At 36.1% G+C, this 23870-nt stretch overlaps 3 protein-coding genes across 3 annotated transcripts in view; 1 reads left to right on the forward strand and 2 right to left on the reverse strand.

The window, feature by feature from the left end:
• Window positions 1-23870, forward strand: part of LOC140163509 (neurofibromin-like) — a 178002-nt gene that overhangs the window by 79981 nt on the left and 74151 nt on the right. The window contains 6 exon segments of the mRNA XM_072186823.1: window positions 96-212; window positions 2240-2424; window positions 3055-3182; window positions 3184-3267; window positions 3910-3993; window positions 5723-5901. Of these exon segments, the coding sequence (XP_072042924.1) occupies window positions 96-212; window positions 2240-2424; window positions 3055-3182; window positions 3184-3267; window positions 3910-3993; window positions 5723-5901 (777 nt within the window).
• LOC140163941 (uncharacterized) lies at window positions 7702-15137 on the reverse strand. The gene is made up of 4 exons (XM_072187243.1): window positions 14189-15137; window positions 12355-12541; window positions 11486-11662; window positions 7702-8687 (listed from the first exon to the last, which is right to left on the reverse strand). The coding sequence occupies exons 1-4, from the start codon at window positions 14591-14593 to the stop codon at window positions 8341-8343; spliced, it is 1116 nt and encodes a 371-aa protein (XP_072043344.1). The 5' UTR covers window positions 14594-15137; the 3' UTR covers window positions 7702-8340.
• On the reverse strand, window positions 19075-22248 carry LOC140163939 (uncharacterized). Its single transcript, XM_072187241.1, has 4 exons — window positions 21697-22248; window positions 21169-21355; window positions 20327-20503; window positions 19075-20093 (listed from the first exon to the last, which is right to left on the reverse strand). Exons 1-4 carry the CDS (start codon window positions 22075-22077, stop codon window positions 19786-19788), a joined length of 1053 nt encoding a protein of 350 aa, XP_072043342.1. The 5' UTR covers window positions 22078-22248; the 3' UTR covers window positions 19075-19785.

Genomic DNA, 23870 nt, shown 5'->3' on the forward strand with positions numbered 1-23870 from the left:
ATTGAATCAGCCAATCAGAACCCCACTTCTGTGTTTACACTGTGTATGCTCTCAAAATGTAAACAAATGGTATTCTTTTTTGTTTGTGATTGCAGAGATTTAGATCTAGCCAGTATGGAGGGTATGTCAGTGCTACTTGTTAATCTACCATTACAACCTGAAGAAGGAGATGCAGGGGACATCATGGAAGCAAAGTCTAATCTATTCCTCAAGTAAGTCTTCCCATAATCCTTTGCAATGTGATACATCGCCTCATCTCATCAAATCGCATTCCCATTATTTTGTATAGGTTTCCTTTGTTTTCATTTTGAGAATAGACTGGCTAAACATGGGTAGTAGTCATGAAATAAACATATTTTGCAAGATCTGGATGTGCCCTGTTCATTAAGGTACATTTTGTCACTATTGACCCATGTTGCACTAGATAACAAATCAGTACAGAAAATTGAAATGGAAGAAATGCATTGTGGGAAGTGTAAGATATCTTAAGTCCAATGCTGTAGAATTCCATTTAAATTTGGTAACTGTTGAGTTGCAAGCTTATGAGCTGGTTTTATAAGTTGTGCTTTGATTCATGTGTGACCAAACATCAGTAATTTATGTACTTGAAACAGGGATGTGAAATCTCCTCTTTTTAGCTGAATTCCTCTTTTTTGGAAATTTTTTTCAGGCAAAGTTTTGGTTTTTTCTTTCATTTTCAGCCCATTTTGAGCATATTTCAGTGTTAGTGGGTTTTTAGCGGGTTCGCCGTCGGACAAGTTTAGAACTGTCAAGCTTTCGTCAGGAGTAGCTCTGACTTCTTCAGGACAAAGTACCAAAGAATGAGACATGTAGACCGCCCCTTGTCTACTGATGACTCTGAAAAGAGTCGCTCACTGAAGACTGCCCTTGTCAACAGAGAACAAGCAGATCTCGCCTATCTGCTAATATATAAAGGTTTTGGTGGCTCTGAAAAGAGCCGTTCACTGAAGACTGCCCCTTGTCTACAGAAACAAGCAGATCTCGCCTATCTGCTGAATTTGTAAGTTTCAGTGGCTCTGAAAAGAGCCGTTTGCTGAAGACTGCCCCTTGTCTACAGAAACAAGCAGATCTCGCCTATCTGCTGAATTTGTAAGTTTCGGTGGCTCTGAAAAGAGCCGTTTGCTGAAGACTGCCCCTCGTCTACAGAAACAAGCAGATCTCGCCTATCTGCTGATTTTGTAAGTTTTGGTGGCTCTGAAAAGAGCCGTTCACTGAAGACTGCCCCTTGTCAACAGAAAACAAACAGACCTCGCCTATCTGCTAAATTAAAGGTTTGTTGGCTCTGAGGAAGAGCTGTTCAATGAAGACTCTGTTGACAAGGGGCACCAAAACCTTTATATTAGCAGATAGGCGAGATCTGCTTGTTCTCTGTTGACAAGGGGCAGTCTTCAGTGAACGACTCTTTTCAGAGTCATCAGTAGACAAGGGGCGGTCTACATGTCTCATTCTTAGGTACTTTGTCCTGAAGAAGTCAGAGCTACTCCTGACTTAAAGCTTGACAGTTCTAAACTTGTCCGACGGCGAACCCGCTAAAAACCCACTAATTGTTATGAATTCCCGTCGTAAAAGCCTATCCCACAATATATTTCAGTGTTTTTCCTCTTTTTTCTTCTTTTTTGATCAAAGTTCTTTTTTCAATAGAAGTCACTCAGTCACACCCCTGTTAAAAGTACATAAATTACTGATGTTTGGTAATTAAAACATAAGTAATTTATGTACTTTTAAAAAAGTACATAAATTACTGGTTTGGTCACACATTTTTACCAAACTCCAGCTTTGCAGGTACTGCACAAAAAACACAAATTCAATATATTTTGTGATCACACAAAGACAATCGTGGTAAATATGTGATATGTTCTTCTCCATGGGGGCCAAAGGAGGCATTTTTGAAAATTGAATTACTATAATTGCTATCTTATACAAACATTAGGGTATTAAATACTGAACACCCCAAAGGTTTAGCATACTTGGTTCTAAAGTTATGAAATTTTGTAATGTCTATTTTCTTATATATTGTATTGTTTTTTTACTCCATATTTTTGCCTTTATCTCAATTTCAAATTTGCCACCTTTGCCCCCCCCTCATGGACCAGATCGTGTCACATATATGCTTGTTGACAGAATTCTATGACATGTGTATTTCTGCTTTACAGTCACCTTTTCATTGAGAAATTATGGGGGTGTTTATTAGAGTATATCTTTTTCCTTTCCTCTGCAGGTATTTCACATTGTTCATGAACCTGCTGAATGATCTGACAGAAGGAGAAGAGGAGAAATCAGTAGACTCCTCCAAGCCTGTTACCACGGATACTCAGACCCATGCACATCTCAGAAAATGTACCATACAAGCCATGTCCAATCTACTCAATGCAAATATAGACAGTGGACTCACTCATTCCATAGGTAAGGTACTCAATGCAAATGATGTTATGTTAAAATTGTAAAATCTGCTGAGAAGATTTTTCATGAATTTTCAGATTTTTTGTCTTTTACTCTGAACATTATTAATACGGCTACATGAACCTATATGTTTTTCATCAATGTATTGTATTCATATTGATGGAACCTGAGATATATACAATTTAGAGATACAGTCATGCTAATAAAATACAGTCATAACTATAATTATTTTAACCATTTTGCACTGCATTCTTGCTAAGCCATCCATCTCTCTTTCTTTTATTGTTTTGTTATCTTTTTTTTTAAAAACATTACCTGAACTTCATTGAAATAGGCAATATATTAAATTTTCTTCACCAACAACATGCCTAAAATTGGGAGTGGTGGGTGGGATAATTTTTGATGCTGTCTTGTTTGAGTGAAAATCAACAGTCAACTATCAAAACACAATTGCGCTCCAATGCCACCATGAAACAGCGATTTCCCGGACCATGCTACTACCAAAACAATCTGCCTAGCAACGACCTGACCCCAACAATTACACAGAATTATCCATTTTCTCAACAAAGGCAAATTAGTTTAACATTCCCTGTACTTTGTTAAACTTCATTTTTGTTATATTCCCATACACAGGTCTAGGATATCACAATGATGTCCAAACCAGAGCAGCTTTCATTGAGGTCCTCACAAAAATCCTCCAGCAAGGTACAGAATTTGACACCCTTGCAGAAACGGTGCTAGCGGATCGATTTGAGAGACTCAGTAGGCTTGGTGACCATGCTGGGAGACAAAGGGGAACTTCCTATAGCCATGGCATTGGCAAATGTTGTGGCTTCATCTCAGATGGTGAGTGATATGAAAACATCAATTTATGACTGACTTTGCATCATGTTTTATGCAAAAAATTTCGGTTTATTTTTCAAAAAACAATTCTGTATCTCTTATTATGATAGATCTTCGGTAAGAATTTAATAATATGAAACATCTCTATGTCAATGGCTTTATATCCATCAGTTAATTAAAAGTAGGGGGGAAGGATAAGTATCAAGACTTTTTTGTGTTTGGTTTTATATTTCTACATGTTCGTACTACATACTCTGAAAATTTCAGAAAAATATCACCGGTCATTTAAAAAAAATTGCATTTTTGTTACTAAAATGGAGGTTATAGCGCCCTCAACAGGCATGCTCTCCATAGAGCTACATGTTATAGAAAACGGCCCTAAAATAAAAATGTCCGATCCTTTATTCCTCTAATTTTGTATACGATGTAGATTTAACATCTGGAATGTAATGCAAGTGGTGTCGTTGCTACTCTTCTAAATTCATTTATAAATGTCTGCCCTAGACCAAGGTGCGCGCTTCCACATGGATCCCGCCAGCTGAGATATATCCAGCATAATTTTCAGAATTTATTTCAGAGGACCTAGAGGCATATCTGCATGCTAGATGATTACATTTTGTATCTTTGTTTCCTTTCTCATTGTAGGATGAATTAGCTCGAGTGTTTGTAACCTTGTTCGATGCCAAGCATCTTCTCTATCAACTCCTGTGGAATATGTTCTCAAAAGAGGTAAGTAGAACACAGTTATAAAATTTGTTCTTGGGTAGGAAAATCCTCCTATGTACTTGTGGCCCTTGAACATGGGCCAAAATGGCCAAGAGGTTACATAGAAGGTTTTGCTTTAAACATGTTCAGGGGCCAATGACTAGGCCCCGGCAAAAAACGCAATTTTTAAAGGCAAAAAACGAGATATGAAAAAATAAAAGGGAGATTTACCCCAAATTTGCTTTAAAAACCGAGATTTTCCCCGTAAATCACCGCCAAAAACAGAAAAATCCCTGAATATTAAAAACAATATACTGCCCTCTGGAAGTCCAAGCAGTCTAATGTATGTAAGCATGCTGCCGATTCACGATCGGAGGATGAACAACATAAACAGAAGTTCAACTATTTCCACCTCAATATGTTGTTCATAATAAATCCTTTCTCAGTTTAATAAATTTAACTATAAACTACTACAATTTGTATTCAATTACCTTAACATATTTTAGAGAGCACTTAAACTACACACTGGTGAGTGCATTTTAAGCTTACTTGATGACATGAATTGTCAACAAGGCACGGAACTCAATGATTTTTGGACGTTTTTACAGGATTAAACACCTTTAGTGTTTGTAAAAGCGAGATAATTACTCAATAGCGAGAATTGCGGTGAGAAAACCAAGATTGCGTTTTTTGCCGGGGACTACCAATGACACAGGAGGTTTTTCCTGCCCAACGAATGATGAATTATAACAATTATTATTACTGTTCAGCAATATTTCAGCTGTGTGATTTTTTTTTCAATTTGAACAGTCCTGACCTGTTTTGTTTTATTTTGTCACCAGAAGTTTTATATCGTTTCACACTATTGTGTTCTACATTTACAGCCATTCATCACAGAATACCATGGTGCTTTAAATAGATACAAAATGTGACATGATCTGATCCATGGGGGCCAAAGGAGGCATTTTTGAAAATTGAGTTACTATAATTATTACCTTACACAAACATTAGGCTTTCATTTTCTGAAAACACCAAAAGTCTAGCATACTTGGTCTGAAGTTTTGTGATGTCTATTTTCTTAAGTATTTAAAGCCATAATGTACGATCTGATAATATGAAATTAGTTTATTTTTTCAAACCCGATTTTTTTTTTTATGGGTAATGTTTACACATGTCTCAACTTGCACCTAAATGGAACCGCCAAATTTGTTGTCTTTGTAGGTCAACAGAGCAAAGTTCGACATATTATTATGATAATATGTCCTCCCATAGAACTGCATGTTAAATGGCCAAAATAACCAGTGGGGTTTCTTTCACTTTACCTTGTTATTTCAGCTTAAACTGGACAGCAACCCTTCCCGGCAGTTATTACTAATATTATTTCAACATTTTGAATAAAGAAAAACAAAATTAAGATATGACGGAAATCGTACATTAAGGCTTTAATTGTTTTTTACTTCATATTTTTAGCTTTATCTCAATTTCAAAAAATGCCGCATTTGTCCCCCATGGACCAGATCTTATCACAAATGCACAAAAATTGGAAGTATGCCTGACCCAAGTTTCATACAGCAGCATTAGGGTCACATGGGGTTATTAGAAATGGACTAAGTCTCCCATCTGTATATAAACAATGCAGTTTTGTATAATGTTTGTAAAAGACAAAGGAAGAAAGCTTAAAAGCAACACTATACTTATAAGCCAAAGAATGTGTTGTTAAGCACCTTTTGCTATCTTGATTTCACCCCTTCAGGTTGAGCTAGCAGATTGCATGCAGACGTTATTTAGAGGCAACAGCCTAGCCAGCAAGATCATGGCATTCTGTTTCAAGATGTATGGCTCCAACTATCTACACAGTCAACTAGAGCCTCTTATCAAGGAGATGATGGACCCAGAACTCATGTATATATCCTATGAAGTAGACCCAGCAAGGTAAGCTCGTTTTTTTTCATTATCAAAACTTGTTTCTTGATGTTTATATTCCACTAGTATTCTTTTCAGGTTATGCTGGAAGGTGTCTGGCATCAAGAGTGTGTCTGGCATCAAGGTCAATTTTGAAAAATATTGATCATAAGGTTGTGCGTTCAAGCCTCATCAGGGGCAACGTGTTGTGTTCATGAGGATGGGATGCAATTGTTTTTGGCAGCCATGCATGTGAACCATTTTGAACAAGTTGAATTTTTTTTTAATTATTAATATAATTTGCAATTTATTTGCAGAAGACTACACAAATTTGGTCTCACTTTATAGTCAGAGACCAAGTAATCACTTTTCCATTTTGGTTTGTTGTATGCATGGATGCATGCACTACTCTCAGCATTGTAACGAAATACAGTGCAGGCACACAATATACTCACATATATACAAGACTGATACCATAAAAAGACAACAGTGTTTGTGGAGGCTTTTAGTAAATTAATAAATTGTTAACTCTTTATTTATTTGCAAAACAGTCTACACATTTATTTTTGTTTTCATTAATCAGTTTTGGTACTGTAAAACTAGGATTTTTTTGGTGCTACATTTGTTTTTGTGCTTCCAAGTAACAACTGTAAATAATAGCATACGTATAGTGAAAGCCGTAATCTTTGCAGGTAGACACAGGGTTGCCAAAAGATTTCAGCCTGAATCGCGGGTCAAATAATCGAAAAGTCGCCCAATTTTCCTCTTTACCATTGGTTTCTATGGGGCAGGAAACTATCAAAAGTCGCGGGAGCCATTGTTGAAAAGTCGCCCAAAATTTTTCTTAACCATTGGTTTCAATGAGACAGGAAATTGTCAAAAGTCGAGGGGAAAATCTTCAAAAGTCGCCCAATTGGGCTACCAAATCGCGGGTTTGGCAACCCTGGGTAGACATCCAACTTCGTCACGCGAATATGGCTTTGTGGCTTTTAAATGCGCAGTAATGATGTTCGCTAAATGATGTGCACATCGGTGTGACATCTAATAACATCTCAGGTCTACCCACAAAGGCTCATGGGATTTACTGAAAAAGTATTCACATTTTCTGTGCTTCTGTAGGAAACTATAGGAAACTATAAAATCTCAATGAACTGTGCAAAATTTTTCACTTTTTACAGTAAATAACTGCAAACAAAATAATTAAAATAAACAATCATTAGTAGCCACTGTGGTGACAGCTAAACAAGCATTCTTAATTACAGTACCAGTGAAACATCAATCCATTCAATGGAGACTATCCATTTTCAAGTTATTTATGCTTCACTGATTTTCATGACATGCAATCTTTTTTAATGAATGTGGTTATTTTTTCTTCTTCAAATTTTACATGTCCCAACTTACACGTAAGGCAAAAAAAATGGTTTGCTTGCCCTCCACCGACCGACCCAAAATCAGGGTCGGCCCTTTAAAAAAAAACCATTTTTTAGTTTTTAGTTTACAATTTTAATGTTTTTTATTGCTTTTTCTGTAAGTAAATTGCATTTCAAATTTGCTAACAATATTTTCTTACGAAGAAAATCATTACTGTAAACCCATTATAACATTTATAACTGTCCATTTCTGCATCAATGTTTCCAATAAATAGTGTCTTATGCCTGTAAGTATGCAGTCATTCTAATTGAATCAATTTCTATGGTGTATCTTGTGCATGTGTATTGAAGATCTTGAAGTGAAGTATTAATTTATCTTTCCACATGACCATGCTCATTGCCTACAGGCCTATACAGCAGTGGGTCATTTAAAAAATTCCGACCAACCCACCCACCCCAAAATACCACTGGAGGGCAAGCAAACAATTTTTTTGGCCTAATTGGAATCTGTCAAATTTGTTATGTTTGTATAATTAAATGTCTTTTATAATTAGATGTTAAATCCCCCCATAGAGCTCTACAGTCAAGTTTCCAAGATAGTAAATGGGTTTTCTTTTGTACTCATTATTTTAGCTTACAATTCTAGAAAATCTTCCTGACAGTTGCTAAAAATATTGTTTCATAATTTTGGCAGAGAACAACAAAATGCAAATTTGACTGAAATCATAAATATTGGCTTTCACTTTAATTTGCATGCCAATCTTTCTTTATTTCAATTCCTGTGCAAAAATGCTGTGGTACAAATCGAAATACATTAATTTTATGACTCACAGAGAGATGCAGATTTCCTTGACTTCATGAAATGGAGCCTAATTTCAGAGAATGAATCCATATGAAAATGTGAGAAATCCTTATTTTAACCCCATGAGAACTACCTGCCTATTGGTCAAAAAGAAGTTTTTATTATCAATTGGCCCAGTCAGCAACATTGTTAAAATAATTTCACCACGCAAAAAAATTGGATTGAATTATGTGCAAAGCTCCATTCTGATTGGTGATAAAGTGAAAATATCATGTAAATGACCAATCAGAGGCAATGTTAGATCGGCAGGTAGTGCTCGGGGTTAATACAAGTTCTCGCCACTAAATCCGCACATATGCCAAGCTCGACCACAAATATCCCGCCAAATGCCAAACTAACATAACGATGGAAACCTGAAGCATCAAAGCTTGACTCGTATATAACAGAGCTTTGAGGTGCGGCCGGGAGAATGGAAAATCTGAATATATCGCCTTGTAGCAAGAACTCCATTGGCGGTATCTCGGTTATGTCTATGGTCTTTTGGCCAGTGCATTTCTGAAATATTATACCTGTGCTGTTATGTAGGGTCAAGCAAAAGCCAAAGTAACCATCTCCCACATCGGCATGGTAGTGTATAAACATTCCTAGTGAAGGGTGTAAAAGTGAGATTTTAGTAAGGAAGAAATCTTAGGAGAACAATAGATATTTTGTAACTTGCAAGGATTTCAGCAGCAAGTACAGTATTCAACCAAATTATCACATAACAAATTCATTACAAGTGAACGTTTCTTATGTACTAAGTCAAAATCACTAGGATCCACAACATGCTCATCTATCAGGGCACAAGTCTTTAACCCCAATACATTTGTACATTTATTGAATGACCTTTGAAAATTTGGGTACAAAAACTCAAACTCTGCAACTTGAGGTCAAATTTTGCACTATGATTGTTTGATTGAGGTTATTGAACTATGTCATTGGGGTGAGGCCATTGTGGTTGGTTCATAGTGAATGGACAAAAGGGTCATTCTACGTCAAATTATCCAGGGAACCCCAAGTGACCCTCTCAGATTTTGATGAAATTAATTCCATCAGAATAATCTGCTGTGGCCACAATTTAATTACACACTAAACTAGGCACCGGAGTTTTGCGCGGTTCGCGCAAAAGCGCACATTTTCGCGCATTTGGGTGTCCAAAGCGCATTTTGGGTTCCATCGAGAATGTTCACGATTTTGACCCATCGATAAGCTTAAAGTTAAAACTTACGATTTTATGCCCCAAATCGGCAGCATTTACAAGAAAATTCACGCAATATTGGTTCTAACTTCACTTACGTACATCAAAATACAATTAACGATCATTAAACCAAGCATAATGTGGGGAAATTTACCCTTGCTTTTGACATTTCGATCGACGATTTGTGATGGTCGCCATCTTTATTTTTTTTTTTTTTTTTAAACTGGAAATGAACCCGGAAATGAACCGGAAGTCGGTCGTAATTGATTGACATGCCATCGTTTTACCGATGTTTTTTCGTGTTTTGCATTGATAACAGGGGATCACGCATTTTAGCGCATTTTGACCTATTTTTTGGCGCATTTTCGGGCATTTTGAAAAGTGGCTAGCGCATTTTGTTGTTTTAAATCGCGCAAAACTCCGATGCCTACACTAAACTTAACCTCGTGATCCGTTTGCGAAAAATGGCCCCTTAAAGTTTGGCCAGGACTCGTCACTTTAAATTTTGGGACTCACAAGTGTCATTTGTGATTTTGACCCAATTTTGGTTACTCATATAACTTCTTTTCTTTGACAAATATTTTGATGTAAGATTGTATTCTACTTCTAGCTAACGTTTTTTTAAAAATTTAGATGTTTCATTTTTCAATTGGGTGGTCCCCTGGGGCTCAAAGTATGTGGTGATATATAACTCCAATGTTATAGATATGTTGTCTATGGGTACATATCTGAACCCACAGGCTAGTTTGGGCCAGTATCCAAAGTTGGAGGGGGAGGGACAGTTTACGTCATAATGATTCCCTCTTTGTGACCAGTGGTTGACCATGTGGGCAATTTGCCTGGTTTTCAAGCTCAATATTTTTGCTCACTTGATATTCTTTTTAAACTGTCAATGTTAGCAGATTTCCAAATCTAGAAAATATACCTCAGCCCTTACACAAATTTTGTATTAACAACAATAAATCAAGCAAGTTTTCAAATTATGTTTTGTAGAGTGAACTTTTGCAAGACATCAAAGTGTTATTTTTCAATAATATATTGATCGATAATGAAAATCAATTTTTTTTGGCTGCTTCAACCAACGATACCTAGGCTGCCGTTAAAGAAAATAATAACAATTACTAGCAGTCACCCGTCTTTTGTGGTCACCGTCTTTCGCGGTCACTGTCTTTTGCCGTACTTAATATATAATTTTTTTTAATGTTCTATTTAAAATGTGATTAGTGAGGTAAGAGGATATTGTCATTTAGGAATTACAATTGAGAAGGTCAGGTGCAATTTCAATGTTTGAGTTAATTTATTTACCTTGGGGTGCTCCTCATTTTGAAAGTTGTGATGCAATTTCACCTGATGCAGCGCAATTTGAAGTGCAGTCTCAGAACAATCAAAATAAATTTACAATTTTGTAGGACACTTACGTTCAACATGGGCCTAAATATTTTGCACAAACACAGACTACCTATCAGCTATTCCTATGAGTGACCCAATATCAGATAAACCCTTTCCGACCCAGGGCTTATAATTAATTATTTGCACAGTTCCTTAGTTGAATAAATGTAGGCCTTCAAGACATCCAAATGCTTAGCCATACCAGACTTCCACCTGCATTGCTGAAAAGTCACCCATTTTTTTCTTAACCATCTGTTCCTATGGGACAAGAAATTGTCGAAAGTCTTGGGGAAAATCTTAAAAGTCACCCATTTGGGCTACCAAACCACAAGTTTGGCAACCCTGATTAATTTGTCCTTCGACACAAAAGCATCAAACACTAATTCAATAAACAAATACTCTACTGTTGACAATAGGTTCTCCATAAAAAATCAGTTACCCTTTGAACACTAAATACATGCTAATGTTGACAAATTAGTTGAATAAACAATACATGTTAATGAGTTTCTAATGTGTGATGTAGGAGTTGATGCAGTGACCGGAGCATGGGACAAAAAAGAGTATGCGAGTGAAAAATATGGCATTGTTATTTTAAGCTGAAAGGCCTTTTCAGTGCTTTTGGAACTAATTAACTTAATTTGACCCCTTAATGTAAACAAAAACAAAATTTGACAGTTTATTGGGGTGCGACGATCTTGTTCTTCGTGATCGCAAAAGTCTGTTTTCCAAATAATGTAAATCAAAAAGTTTTTAGCCTTACTAATTCACCAGTTACAGTAATTTATTATAGATATTTTCAATATGACTATAACTTACTGTAAAGTAAATAGGGCTCAGTTTCTGGGTCAGTCTCCAATATATTAGTACATGGTTGGTTGTTGTTGATGAATTGGTCTCCATTGACAATATGAGAAACAGACCAGTTGAAGTCACCAGTGTCTTCGAGTTTCATTGCTGCACGTACTTCTTCATCTGTCCAGAATGTTCCGCAGTCTAGGAAAAGTTAGGGAGAAAACCTTGAACAGATTATGAGATGTTTGACAAGAATGGGTGAAACATCGTAATTGCTGAGTGTGTTAATTTTCTCAAGCAGCTATTTCCAAACATTGCTGAATACCATATTTCCTCGAATAGTCGCCCCCCTCAAATAAACGCCCCTACCACTTTTTTAAAACCAAGATGTTTCAAAAATGCTGATATTTCCATGCTATCCTGTGTAGTAAGCTTACCAAGTTGCACTTATGGTCGATAATAGCATCGATAATAGCATCGATAATCAACTAAAATCTGGACGGAAACCTGGAAGTGAACCAGAAGTCGGTATTTCTAGTTCGTAGTTTGTCATTTCAGCATTAGTTTTAAGCTTACCTAATGATTTTTAACGGGAATTATCGTTCTAAAAATGACCTCTAATAAACGCCCCTGTTGGAAAATGCAAAGCCCCCGGGGGCGTTTATTCGAGAAAATGTGGTACCTGAATTTGTGTCATTGGGCAGGGTATATGCCTCTTAAGAAATTAACACTTTTTGTCAAGTACCTTTTACTCTGACAAAGTTTGTTCTTTTAACACTTTGGAACATTTCATAAATCAAAATGATACATTTCCAAAGTCCAAACATTTCTGATCATCTGAAGGTGTTATGGCAGAGTAAAAGATTAATAGAAGTTTAAATTTGTGATCCTACCTGATAGTGGCAGTGTGCAGTTATAGGGTCCATATACTATCTCTTCTGTGGTGATTGATGATGGGGTCTGTGTTGTCATTTCTGTTGAGTGTCCCTCTGTATGGGTTGTCATTTCTGTTGAGTGTCCCTCTGTTATAGTGTCAGTGCTTGGTGGTGTTACACATTCAGCTGCAACTTCAGGTGGATCCTGTCATCAAAGGAAAAGGAAGTCTGTCTTAGAGGACCAGTGTGCAAAGCTTTTAAAATGGTCATTTTAGGCAACGGAAATTTACGGGCCTGACCGACCCCGGATTTGTTAACATTTTATTCATTTAATTGACTGCTCTTTCGGCAAAGTGGATATTGACTAAAAACACGAAAGTTAATTTATTTATTTATTATTTAAGGTATTAACGCGGCTGTGTACTCAAGACGTTGTTTCTTTCGCAAAATTGAGCTTTTTTTATATTTGTTACTTTGTTATGTTTTTTATAAATACAAGGAAAGAAAATCCAGATTTATAAACTCCAACTGGCGCTTATTTTATGGATTTTATTTCACTATTTCATTCGTGTTTGCAATTATAAAAGAGAGAAAATCTTTTGTTGTATCAGCGGGTGACACGCTGCAGCAACAACGCATCGCGCCATGTATCGCAAGCAATTTGTTAACGCACAGATACGCTTACGACACGCCGACGCTTATCTGCATGCGTGGCGCATCCTTTGGAAACACTAATTTCAAGTGGTCAAATGGCTCCGTGTTAGCTGATAAAATGTGGGTTTTTTCAAGTTCTTTTCCTCGATTTGAATATCAAGTTATGAATGGATTTCGCTCAAACTTCTCAACGGGCTGTGGATTTACCCGATGTTCACATAATATAAGGTAGAAAAACGAAAACTGCCGATTCTCCTGTGAGATTCGGATGAAAGGGCAAAATGTGACCACTTTAAACTTTAACGGCCATTATTTCAATGTTCATTTTCTCGGTAAAATGACGATTTAGGTACACGATAACTCAATAAATACAGCATCTATAGGTAAGCAAATATGATCATCGTGAAAAGCATGATCGACTCAAGAAACGGTTTTCTCATTTTTTATATTTTGGTCTATTTCCGATTTTAGGCATCATTTTGTGCAAATAGGCGTTTGTGAATTTTAAAAGTTCAATTTGATGCCTTATATGGTCAATATCTCAAAAACTAAGGCCAATATCAAAAAAATAAAAAAACCGTTTTTGGAATGGAGCCTCAAGATTGAGCTAAAAACAAAATAAAATATTTGGGAAAGAGTGTTTTTGTGTTATGATGTACCTCACAAATATTGCCAAAAACTCACTTTTTTGTGATTTTCTTCATAATTGTTGTTTTTACCCCAAATCTGTATTTATATTAAGATTTATTGATGTCTTGCCTTTATAAAAATGTATACTTTTATATGTCTTGCGCGAATAATTACAAAGTTATTGCACTTTTACTACATGCATATCTGAGAGTACACAGCCACCTTAAAGCATCGCAATGCTGTGAGCTCAAGTGTTGGATTGAATATTAGATTTACAATTTAAAAACACATAAGGTCTCACTCATCCACTTTGCAGAGTATTTTTTGTGGGACCTGAGAGCACATCAGGCACACCAATTTGCATTCTGAACATGAGGAATGTCCTTCTGATATCAAATAATTTTGATTTGTTGAAATTTGTGATACAATACAAATTTTATTGCAAATTATTTAAATTTTACATTTTTGACATTTCCAGTCCGGTTATTGTATCACAAATTTTAAAAAATCAAAATTATTTGATATCAGAATGATATACTTCACATTCAAAGAGTATTTATATAATTACCCAAGTGTAGTCATCATAAATCTGAAAGTATCCAAATTCATCACTCTGAGCCAGATGACACGGATAGACCTCAGCATCTGCATCATTCAGTTGACAAACTCTTGACGTCCTGGCATAGTTATATGACATACAGTTCTCATGTACCAGACACAGCATTCCACACCGCCAAGCGCTACTCACATTGTACAAGCTTTTAGTTTGGTGTTCAACTAACATTGTGTTTTCTGATGGGAGCATGGTACGATGTCCGGTCCCCATGTATGGTTTGAAGCCTTTGGTTTGTGGAGCACATCTGGAATCTACCTCAGATTTGATGGATGATGCAAGAAGAATGATGCAGATTGTGAAATAGAAGGATGGTCCAAAGTGACCCATAAATACATGTATTGCAGATAACAAGAGCATCCTTGATATTAGGTCACAGTCGAATCAAATTGGTATATCCACAATATTAGTTGTTCATTTGTGAGTGGTCACAACATCAATTAGCTGATTTGATACAGTATTCGCAATTAATTAGCTTAAGTGTATACCTTCACTAATTAGCTTAAGTGCCAACTTTAAGCAATGAAAGTGCATTGGATGGATCATAATATCACTTGCACAAATTTGTATAACAGTTCACAAATACTGATGATACTGTGCGGTTCTTGAGAATGAATCCAAAGAAGGCAATGCAAGAATGTGACACTCTTAGGTCGCAGTCGGATGAGGAAATGAATGAACAAAACAACCACAATTCTGATTATGTTCTGAACATAAGTACAGTGTTTGGTTATCTGTTTCAGTTAAACTTCCAAATCCATGTGCTCAAATGCACAGTAAGTTTAGTGAACAATAAGACCAAGATACAGCTGCAAAGTCCTATAACATCCATACAATTTGAAAGTCCTAAATCCTGTGCTTTGATCTCATCTTTGCCCACCAATACTGTTGGACTAGGCATACGTTTGTGTTGATAGAAGAAAAAATGTGACTTCTTGACGTTGTATATCACACTGGCTGATTAATTAAAATATGTCGCCTGAAAAACATTAAAAATATGCTTTATTACACTCCATACACAGAGGATAATTTAAACACTACCCACAATCCCTTGCAAAAGTTCTGTCACTGAACTCTATTTGGAAGACTGTGTTGTTATCTCCCTGGCTCTGGCCATTAAAGATTGTATGGTACAATTTCAAGGTCATATAAGGTCAAATTAGTAAAAATTGTTGCACTTTAGGTCAGGTATGGCGGTCAAAGTCAAATAAGTAAATATTCTAGAATTTTCTGGAAACCTACTAGTGCAAATGTTAAATTTGGAGTAAAATGCGAGGACCTTGCGGTTATGAACCGCTGTATTTTTAAACTTCTGACTATTCAAACCTATGAAGGTACTAGTGGGTGATGGGAAGTGCTCAAATCGTCCTTCACCATACACTAGTGAGCAGGAGATTTTATTGATGTTTCTACCTGAGTGGATCTAGCAATAAACAAGAACATTAAGTTAAGTGAGAAAAATTCATTAAGGATAACAAAACTATAATAAGGTAATTAATTAGGACTATCTTTGCATGTGGAGAATGAATGCTCCATTGGCACATGACTGAATATATCCTGCATGGCCATTTCAAAATCGGAATTAATATAGTTATAAAATGAGGATTATTTAGGGATTTTACACAGAATTAGAGTATGAGAACCGGGACTCGACCGCCATCCTAATACAGGCATGGAGCAAATATTGGGGGTATTCAGTTTCACTCTGAATGCGTTTGAGGCATTCGTTGTCAAGCAAACGCGACATGGATGATGGGCGCATCTGAGAGACGCACTTGATGCGACCCGCACGCGAGTACGCCAACACGCTTGATATGAGACGCAGAATTGTTTTTGTTCGTCTCTGCGCACCGTCGGCAAGGACCCGAACACCCCTAATTTTCTCCCCATAGCTGACGGCACGATGGTACGTTGCAGTATCGGGAGTCCCGTTCTCCTTCTCTAATTCTATGGGATTCTATCATGTTTCACCAGTGTTATCTGTTTAACAATGATGTGTTTACTGCACAAGGGCAGCTTTAGCTGCCCTTGTAAAGTAAAACCATGCAGATGCATCATATGTGAGTTGTTAAACGGTGGTGAACAATGGTGAAACATGATTGTATCCCTTTGAAGATCATACAAGAGGCCTAATTCACATGATTAATTCATGAGGAATGTTAGTTTAATAATTGCCGCTCTTCATTAACCCCGGGCGGAATAATGAAAATGGAACCAGTGATCTGAGCCTTTGTCAGATGTTCAACAGACATATATATTTATTTGCAATAAGTATGTTACAAAATAGCATGCATATAAGGATCATGATCATTTGCTAAGGGAGTGGTGGGTGGGAAAGAAAAATTATTTAAACACAACCAAGTCTTGATGAATCTGACAAAGCCATAACGACACATGAATTAATCGGAATGCAAAAGATTGTCAGTGTTCCATCCGATTAGCTAACCGCAACCTCACAACAGTACACAACAACACACAATAGGCCATGCCAACGGAACAAAGCATTAATTCTGAAGGGGTTAAATTTGGTTTTCAATTGATGGGATTGAAAATGTTATTTCAAGAAGGCAATCATGGTCAAGATAACATTAGGAGACTTCTTCATGCCATGAAGCTCACAATCAATTTTGAAATTTTATCTCTGCTGATTGTCGCTGGTTGCAGAATTTTTTTATACCTGTTGTGAGATATATGACAATTCATTTCTTTTTACTGGTATCATTAACACAAATTTATAACTAATAATGACAAACCACATTTTCTAAATATATAAATCATAATCATATATCAATCAGTTAAAATGCTTTAACGAATGTATGTGTGCACCTGTTTGGAGTCTAGCTAGCATATAAGACAGGGTTCGAGGTTTGAGGCCGGTTTCACTGCCAAATGTGTGAAAAAAATATTTAGGTGTGAAGAATACTTCTAAAAATGAGCATATATAGTATTTCTAAGGCAAAAATGTCTGAATTTTCAATTTATCTAACTTAGAATACTGTATCTTAAGTCGTTTTTGGGTTTAACACGGATTTATGGCCATTTTTTACTGAAAATGACCAGTTTTAGGTGAAAAAAATTCACCATTAATTTTAATCCCTAATATTTTCTACTATATAGATAAATGTTGTCTTTCTCTGTTATTTTGTATTACCTGATGGTTTATTTGTTCAAATAAAACTGTTTTCAATTGATTTCATTGCTTACTTTGTATACCATACCCGGATAAAGTTGAACTTGAAAGTGAAAAAACGAAGCCCATAAAAGGTCATTTTCTAGAGATTTGTATCTTAGTTTCGCCATAAAATTTGATCTAAAGGGGCTAGAGACCTCATTAACCCCTCATTTTAATGATATTTCAATTTGCCACACACTGATAATAATTTTAACTTCCTTCAAAAAAAAAAATTGAAGAAAATTGAAAAATGTTACCCCCTACCCCTAAGCGTGAAAAAATATGGCAAATTGTAAAAAAAATTATTTCGGAAAAACTTACGGAGGTACAGCTCTGAAAAGTTGATCGATTGTGCACTCTACCAATCCCCACAATCGATTAGATTTGTGGAATGATGCCATGTATACTTTTTTCAAAATAATTTTTTTTACGACTCAGATTTTGCCCCATTTTGAGGTTCACGCCATTTTTCTGATGTATCAACCCCTTAAACCCAAAGGTCACACCCATAAAAGTTATTCCAGGAAGAGCAGTCAATGCCTTTCATGTTGTGCCCTCAAATATGTAATTATAAAGGGACGTTATACATGTACAGCAAGTACATGTACACCCCTGCTCATGCACACATACAGTGTCATCTAGTATGGGCAAAGCATGGTTGCTTCTGGTATCCAGCTAAAGTCATTTCCCCAACTGATGTACCTGAACATCTGAGAAGTTCTATCCTGAGAAAACTGAAACAGAATCAAATAATAGTCAAGTGGTATGGTGAAGAGAATTTTAGTTCTGTACCAGCTCATCACATCAACCACTTATCAGAAAATAAAGTTGATGCAGCCCGTGCCGCTATAGATCACACAATATTCAGTTGCGCTATCAACAAGCCATTTCTGATGTCAGGGGTGAATAAAGTGCTATGCTTCAGTATAAACATTTTAAGATTGTGTAAAGGTAATCAGTTATACATTAACACTTTAAGAACATCATTTCTTTATGACTTTAGACATCAATAGATTTATTGTCTTGACACCAAACCTGACCGCTATATGTTTACTAAATATATAGGAATACAGGGCCTCGGTACCAACATCATTTCATTTTCATACATGAGAACAGTGTTTAAGCAGTCTTTATAGTTTGTTTAACATATTTATAGATTCAAAACAACTTTAACTGAAGTAATAATGCTCTGTAACTTTTTTAAATACAGTTGTGTTCCAAGTAGACTCCCAGGATCTTCAGTAAAAACAACATGCGTTTAGAATTTGTTACATATCTTTAAAATGGTGATACCCTGTGTATTAAAAACTTCAGAAATGGACTCAGCACAAAATTCTAGTCCAGAAAACATGTATAATGTTATGATAACATGAACTTCATTTTTCCCCCATTTTGGCAGTAAAACCATCCTCAAACCTCGAACCCTGTCATAAGTGCAGACATAGAAATTATTCTTAGGTTATAAAGTTTTTAAAGCTTTATTCAAAATTCACAGTAACATCCACTTTCTTTTTTCTTTCTTTTTCTTTCTTTCTTTCTTTCTTTCTTTCTTTCTTTCTTTCTTTCTTTTTCTTTCTTTCTTTCTTTCTTTCTTTCTTTCTTTCTTTCTTTCTTTCTTTCTTTCTTTCTTTCTTTCTTTCTTTCTTTCTTTCTTTCTTTCTTTCTTTCTTTCTTTCTTTCTTGCTTGCTTGCTTTCTGTTTTGCTCTCTTTCTTTCTTTCTTACTTGCTTTCTGTTTTTCTTTCTTGCTTGCTTTCTGTTTTTCTTTCTTTCTTTTGTTCTTTTCTTTGTTCTTTCTTTTGCTTTTGTTGTTTTCTCTTTTGTTCTTTCTATTTTGTTTTCTTCTTTCTCTTTTGTTCTTTCTCATGTTCGTTCAGTCTCTTTTGTTCTTCTTTTCTCTTTTATAAGTAAGAGTTTAGAAAATGTCCAGGCTTTAGGAAATGGAACTTCATTTCAGGCCATGCATCTGTATTTGAAAGAAATGACAGTTTAATATCAGTGTCAGGATTCGGAGAGTGTACACTGTACATCTCTGCTCATTCCATATCATCTGTGCTGTATAGTAAATTATTTGTAAACTGACAGATGTAAATATGTGACACGATCAAGGGAAATGAGTCGCATGTTGCCAATATTGAGTTTGAGTTATTGGCAAAGAAAGTTTTATATTGCTTTCAGTGATTGATAAATTGATGTAACTTCAGAAAGAAAAGTCATATCAACATGGGGTTTCCAATTTCTGAAAACTCTAAACGTCCTCTTTAGAAATGTATGTAAAACTCATTTTGACTAAGGTCGACATGTGACTCAGTCCCCTTGATCATGTCACATATAGCTTTTATATATTTGATAAAATAGTAATAATATATTATTTTTGACATTCACAAAATCCTGCACATGTGCCATGCTTGACCCTCATATATTTCACGAAATGACAAAGCAACATAACGATGAAAACCAGTGGCATCGAAGCTCAACTCGATATTAAAAGATTCTTGAGGCGGGGGTGGGAGAATTGACCATCTGCATACATTGCCTTGTAGTAAGAACTCCATCAGTGGTGGTATCTTTGTTATGGGGGTGTCGCCGTCTTCACATTTTTGCTCTATCTTGTCCGTGTTGTTGCGAAGGGTCAAGCAAAATGAGAAGTATCCACCTGTAGTGTCGTTGTTGTAGTGTACGGTCATTTCTGGAAAATAGGGTAAACAAAAAAATGTATCAGAAAAAAATTGTACACAAATAAATTAGGTCTAAGACCTATAGTAGTGTTAACCCTGATTCAGGTAGCTCTATATTTTTGTTCATATGCAAGTGCCATGTTTTGAAAATTTAGAAAATAAACATTTCAAAACCCCTTATGTACCTTTTGATAGTCTTTGGTGAAACAATAAAGTTTACATTCAATAAACTGTTGATACTTACTGTACTTTATATAGGGCTCAGTTTCTGGTTCAGTCTTTAATATATCAGTACATGGCTGGTTGTTATTGATGATTTGGTCGCCATTTACAATATGAGATATAGTCCAGTTAAAGTCACCAGTGCCTTCAACTTTCATTGTTGCCTGAACATCTTCTTCTGCCCAGAAATTTGTACAGTCTGGAAAACAAAATATTTAAAAAAAAGGAAGAGTGAGAAAAAAAGGGAAAATCTTCCAAAATATCAGATCTCTACAACACAACCCTATATTATGTGCTGACTATAAAGCGCATTTAAAACATGCAAACATGAAGTGCACCATCCACAAAAGTATAAAGTGTTTCGAGCAAATCATTGATACACATAGTTATATACGAACAAGTAAACCAGAAAATTTGGCGTCTCAACCCCATTTGCTCAGTTGGTAAAGCACCGGACTATGGTACAATTTCATGTTTTCAAAAGCGCTTGATAGTAAGCACATATGCTAACTATCGAGTTTTTACAGTATATGTGCATGTGAACTTAGGGCAAGTCAAGACAGACCACAGGTGGTTTAAACAAGTCAAAGAGGTCAATGAGCCATTTTGGCCCAAATTTGCCCTCACAGATGAATTCATCACGTCATTGCCATTATAAAAATGTATACTTTTATATATTCTTCAGACCAATAATTTAGCAGTTATGAGGCCTGAAAGTTTCCATAATTTCAGGATTAAGACCACCCTTAATAGCACCCTCGTATCAACATTATATAAATCTGTTATATTCAAAACATTTCCGATTATCTGAAAGTGTCATGGCTGAGTAAAAGATTGTTTAGAAATTTCAATCTGTGATCCTACCTGATAGTGGCAGTGTGCAGTTATAGGGTCCATATACCATCTCTTCTGTGGTGATTGATGATGGTGTCTGTGTTGTCATTTCTGTTGAGTGTCTCTCTTTATGGGTTGTCTTTTCTGTTGAGTGTCCCTCTGTTATAATGTCAGTGCTTGGTGGTGTTTGGCATTCAGATGCAACTGCAGGTGGACCCTGTGACCAGAAGAAAAAAAGGAAAAAAAAGTTTTAGAAGACTATGTACGAACATTTTTACTGCATAACTTTATTTTCATGTTTTCAATTATTCTTTTTAAAAAAATCAACAGGTCAACAATTATAAAGGCCAACTTGATCATCAAATGCCATGTTTTTTTTAATAAATATTGCAAAAAATTCTGTAAAGTGTAAATTGCTATGCACAGTGTTGGCTGTTAGAGTACATACATGTACGCAAGCCATAGTTTCTGAATTTGACAGCCTCACTTGAGCCAGTCACTGAGTGAAAGTGGATGACACATGACATATTTCACATTCAAGCATATTTGTATAATTACCGATGTGTTGCCATTAACAAGTATTTGATAGTATCCAAACTCATCACTCTGAGTCAAATGACACGGATAGACCTCAGCATCTGCATCATTCAGTTGACAAACTCCTGACGTCCTGGCATAGTTATATGACATACAGTTCTCATGTACCAGACACAGCATTCCACACCGCCAAGCGCTACTCACATTGTACAAGCTTTTAGTTTGGTGTTCAACTAACATTGTGTTTTCTGATGGGAGCATGGTACGATGTACCGTCCCCATGTATGGTTTGAATCCTTTGGTTCGTGGAGCACATCTGGAATCTACCGGAGACTTGATGGATGAGGCAAGAAGAATGATGCAGATTGTGAAATGGTAGAACCGATGCTTAAATGGGAGCATCCTTGATGCTAAGTCACAGCCGGATCAGGAATTGAATGAATGAAACAACCACAATTCTAATATTATATTATATTATAATAATAACATATTATGTTGAGCCACTTTAGTTTGTTGTTCATACTTCTAAATCCATGTGGTCAAAATGTACATAGTGTATTTTAAACCTTAAGCTGAAGACAAAATGCACTTAACATCTGTATAATTTGAAAGTCATAAACCTTGTGTTTTGATGTTATATTTTCCTACCAATAATGTTGCACTAGTCATGAAACAAAGGATGATTTAAACACATCCCACAATCCTTTGCAAAAGTGGTGTCAACTATAGCAAATTCCATTGGATTCTATTAGAAAGATGTCATCAATACAATTCTTAATACTCAACTTTATGCAATGTGCAAGTGGATGATGGGAAGTGCTCAAATCCTCTTTTTCATACATCGGTGAATAAGAGATTTTAATGTTGTTTAACTTGTTTCTACCTGAATGGATCTAAGAACAGCATATTCTTGTGTGGTAAGTGATTAAGTTTAGTGAGTAGAATGCATTAAGGATCTTATTTTGAGAAGAATGCATTAGTGATATAAATGTGGACTTAAAACCTATATATGATTAAGGTTAACAATAAATAATCTTGGAGGCACGGTGGCGCAGTAGTCTTTAACACTTTGACTTATGATCACAAGGTAGGAAAGAATGAACGGTTTAACCAACTCAAAGTGTTACAATTAAACATGACAACAAATAAACACAAATCCCTACCGGCACACAACCCAACTTGAAAAAAAAAAAAAGCAAGGGAATGTGCGGCATGGGAATCGAACCCACAACCTTCCGATCTCTAGACGGACGGCTTATCCATTAGGCTACCAGCTCCCACTGATAAACGGTGGTTAAAGCTGGGTCTAATGTTATAGCAGTCATTGTATACAATACACACACAGACACAAGTATTACTCAAGCAAATCACAAGGTAGTTTGGGGTCGCCAAATCCCCATGGCGTCAACGTGTTGTGCATGGCTTTTCATCCCCATTGCCTCTCCCACCCATTGCTGGAGAGGTAGCAGGCTCCCTATGGAGGAGGTGTAGAGACCCCCCCCTTAGCAACATTACATGGAGGAGTCTGGTCCAGTTAGTTTGAAAGAGAGATTTGCTCTCTGGCCTGTTTACAGGTTCGCCTATATATACAAGGTGTCCCATAGAAAAATTACATGTTAAAAATGAAGCGCATTTTGCGATGATACAACAAAACACTGCCATTTTTTCAGATATTATTTATTCATCTTTCTTGTGACAATCTGCTAAGTTTCAACTCCATATCTTAAAAGATGACAGGGGTGCCACAAGTGAATAGACATTAAACAATATAATAATAATAGCATAACTTTCATTCCCAAAGATAATCACCCAAGTGACCCATCTCCATGCAATAGAAACTGCCCAAAACATAACGTCACGCAAGCCAGTGATCTCCTTGCAACGCAAACTGCGCTAAATAGTGTAAGACACATTTTTCAGCGTTTTTTGTTATTGATTTCAGTGTTTTTCAGCCTATTTTTAGATCAAATGCACAGAAAATGGTATAAAACATGGTTTTCAGTGTGGTTTTTTTTTTCAAGACCAGTTATCATACCTGTATGTAAGGAAGCAAATATGTGATGTGTCATGTCAAAAGGAGACACTTTTGGGCAGGTTATCAATTTTGAGGTTTTTACATATCCTGAATATCTAGAGATATTTTGCTGCACAACGCCATTTTCCCCAATGAAATCGGACATTCCAAAGCGAAGATA

This window comes from Amphiura filiformis, chromosome 11, assembly GCF_039555335.1.
Source record: "Amphiura filiformis chromosome 11, Afil_fr2py, whole genome shotgun sequence".
NCBI lineage: Eukaryota > Metazoa > Echinodermata > Ophiuroidea > Amphilepidida > Amphiuridae > Amphiura > Amphiura filiformis.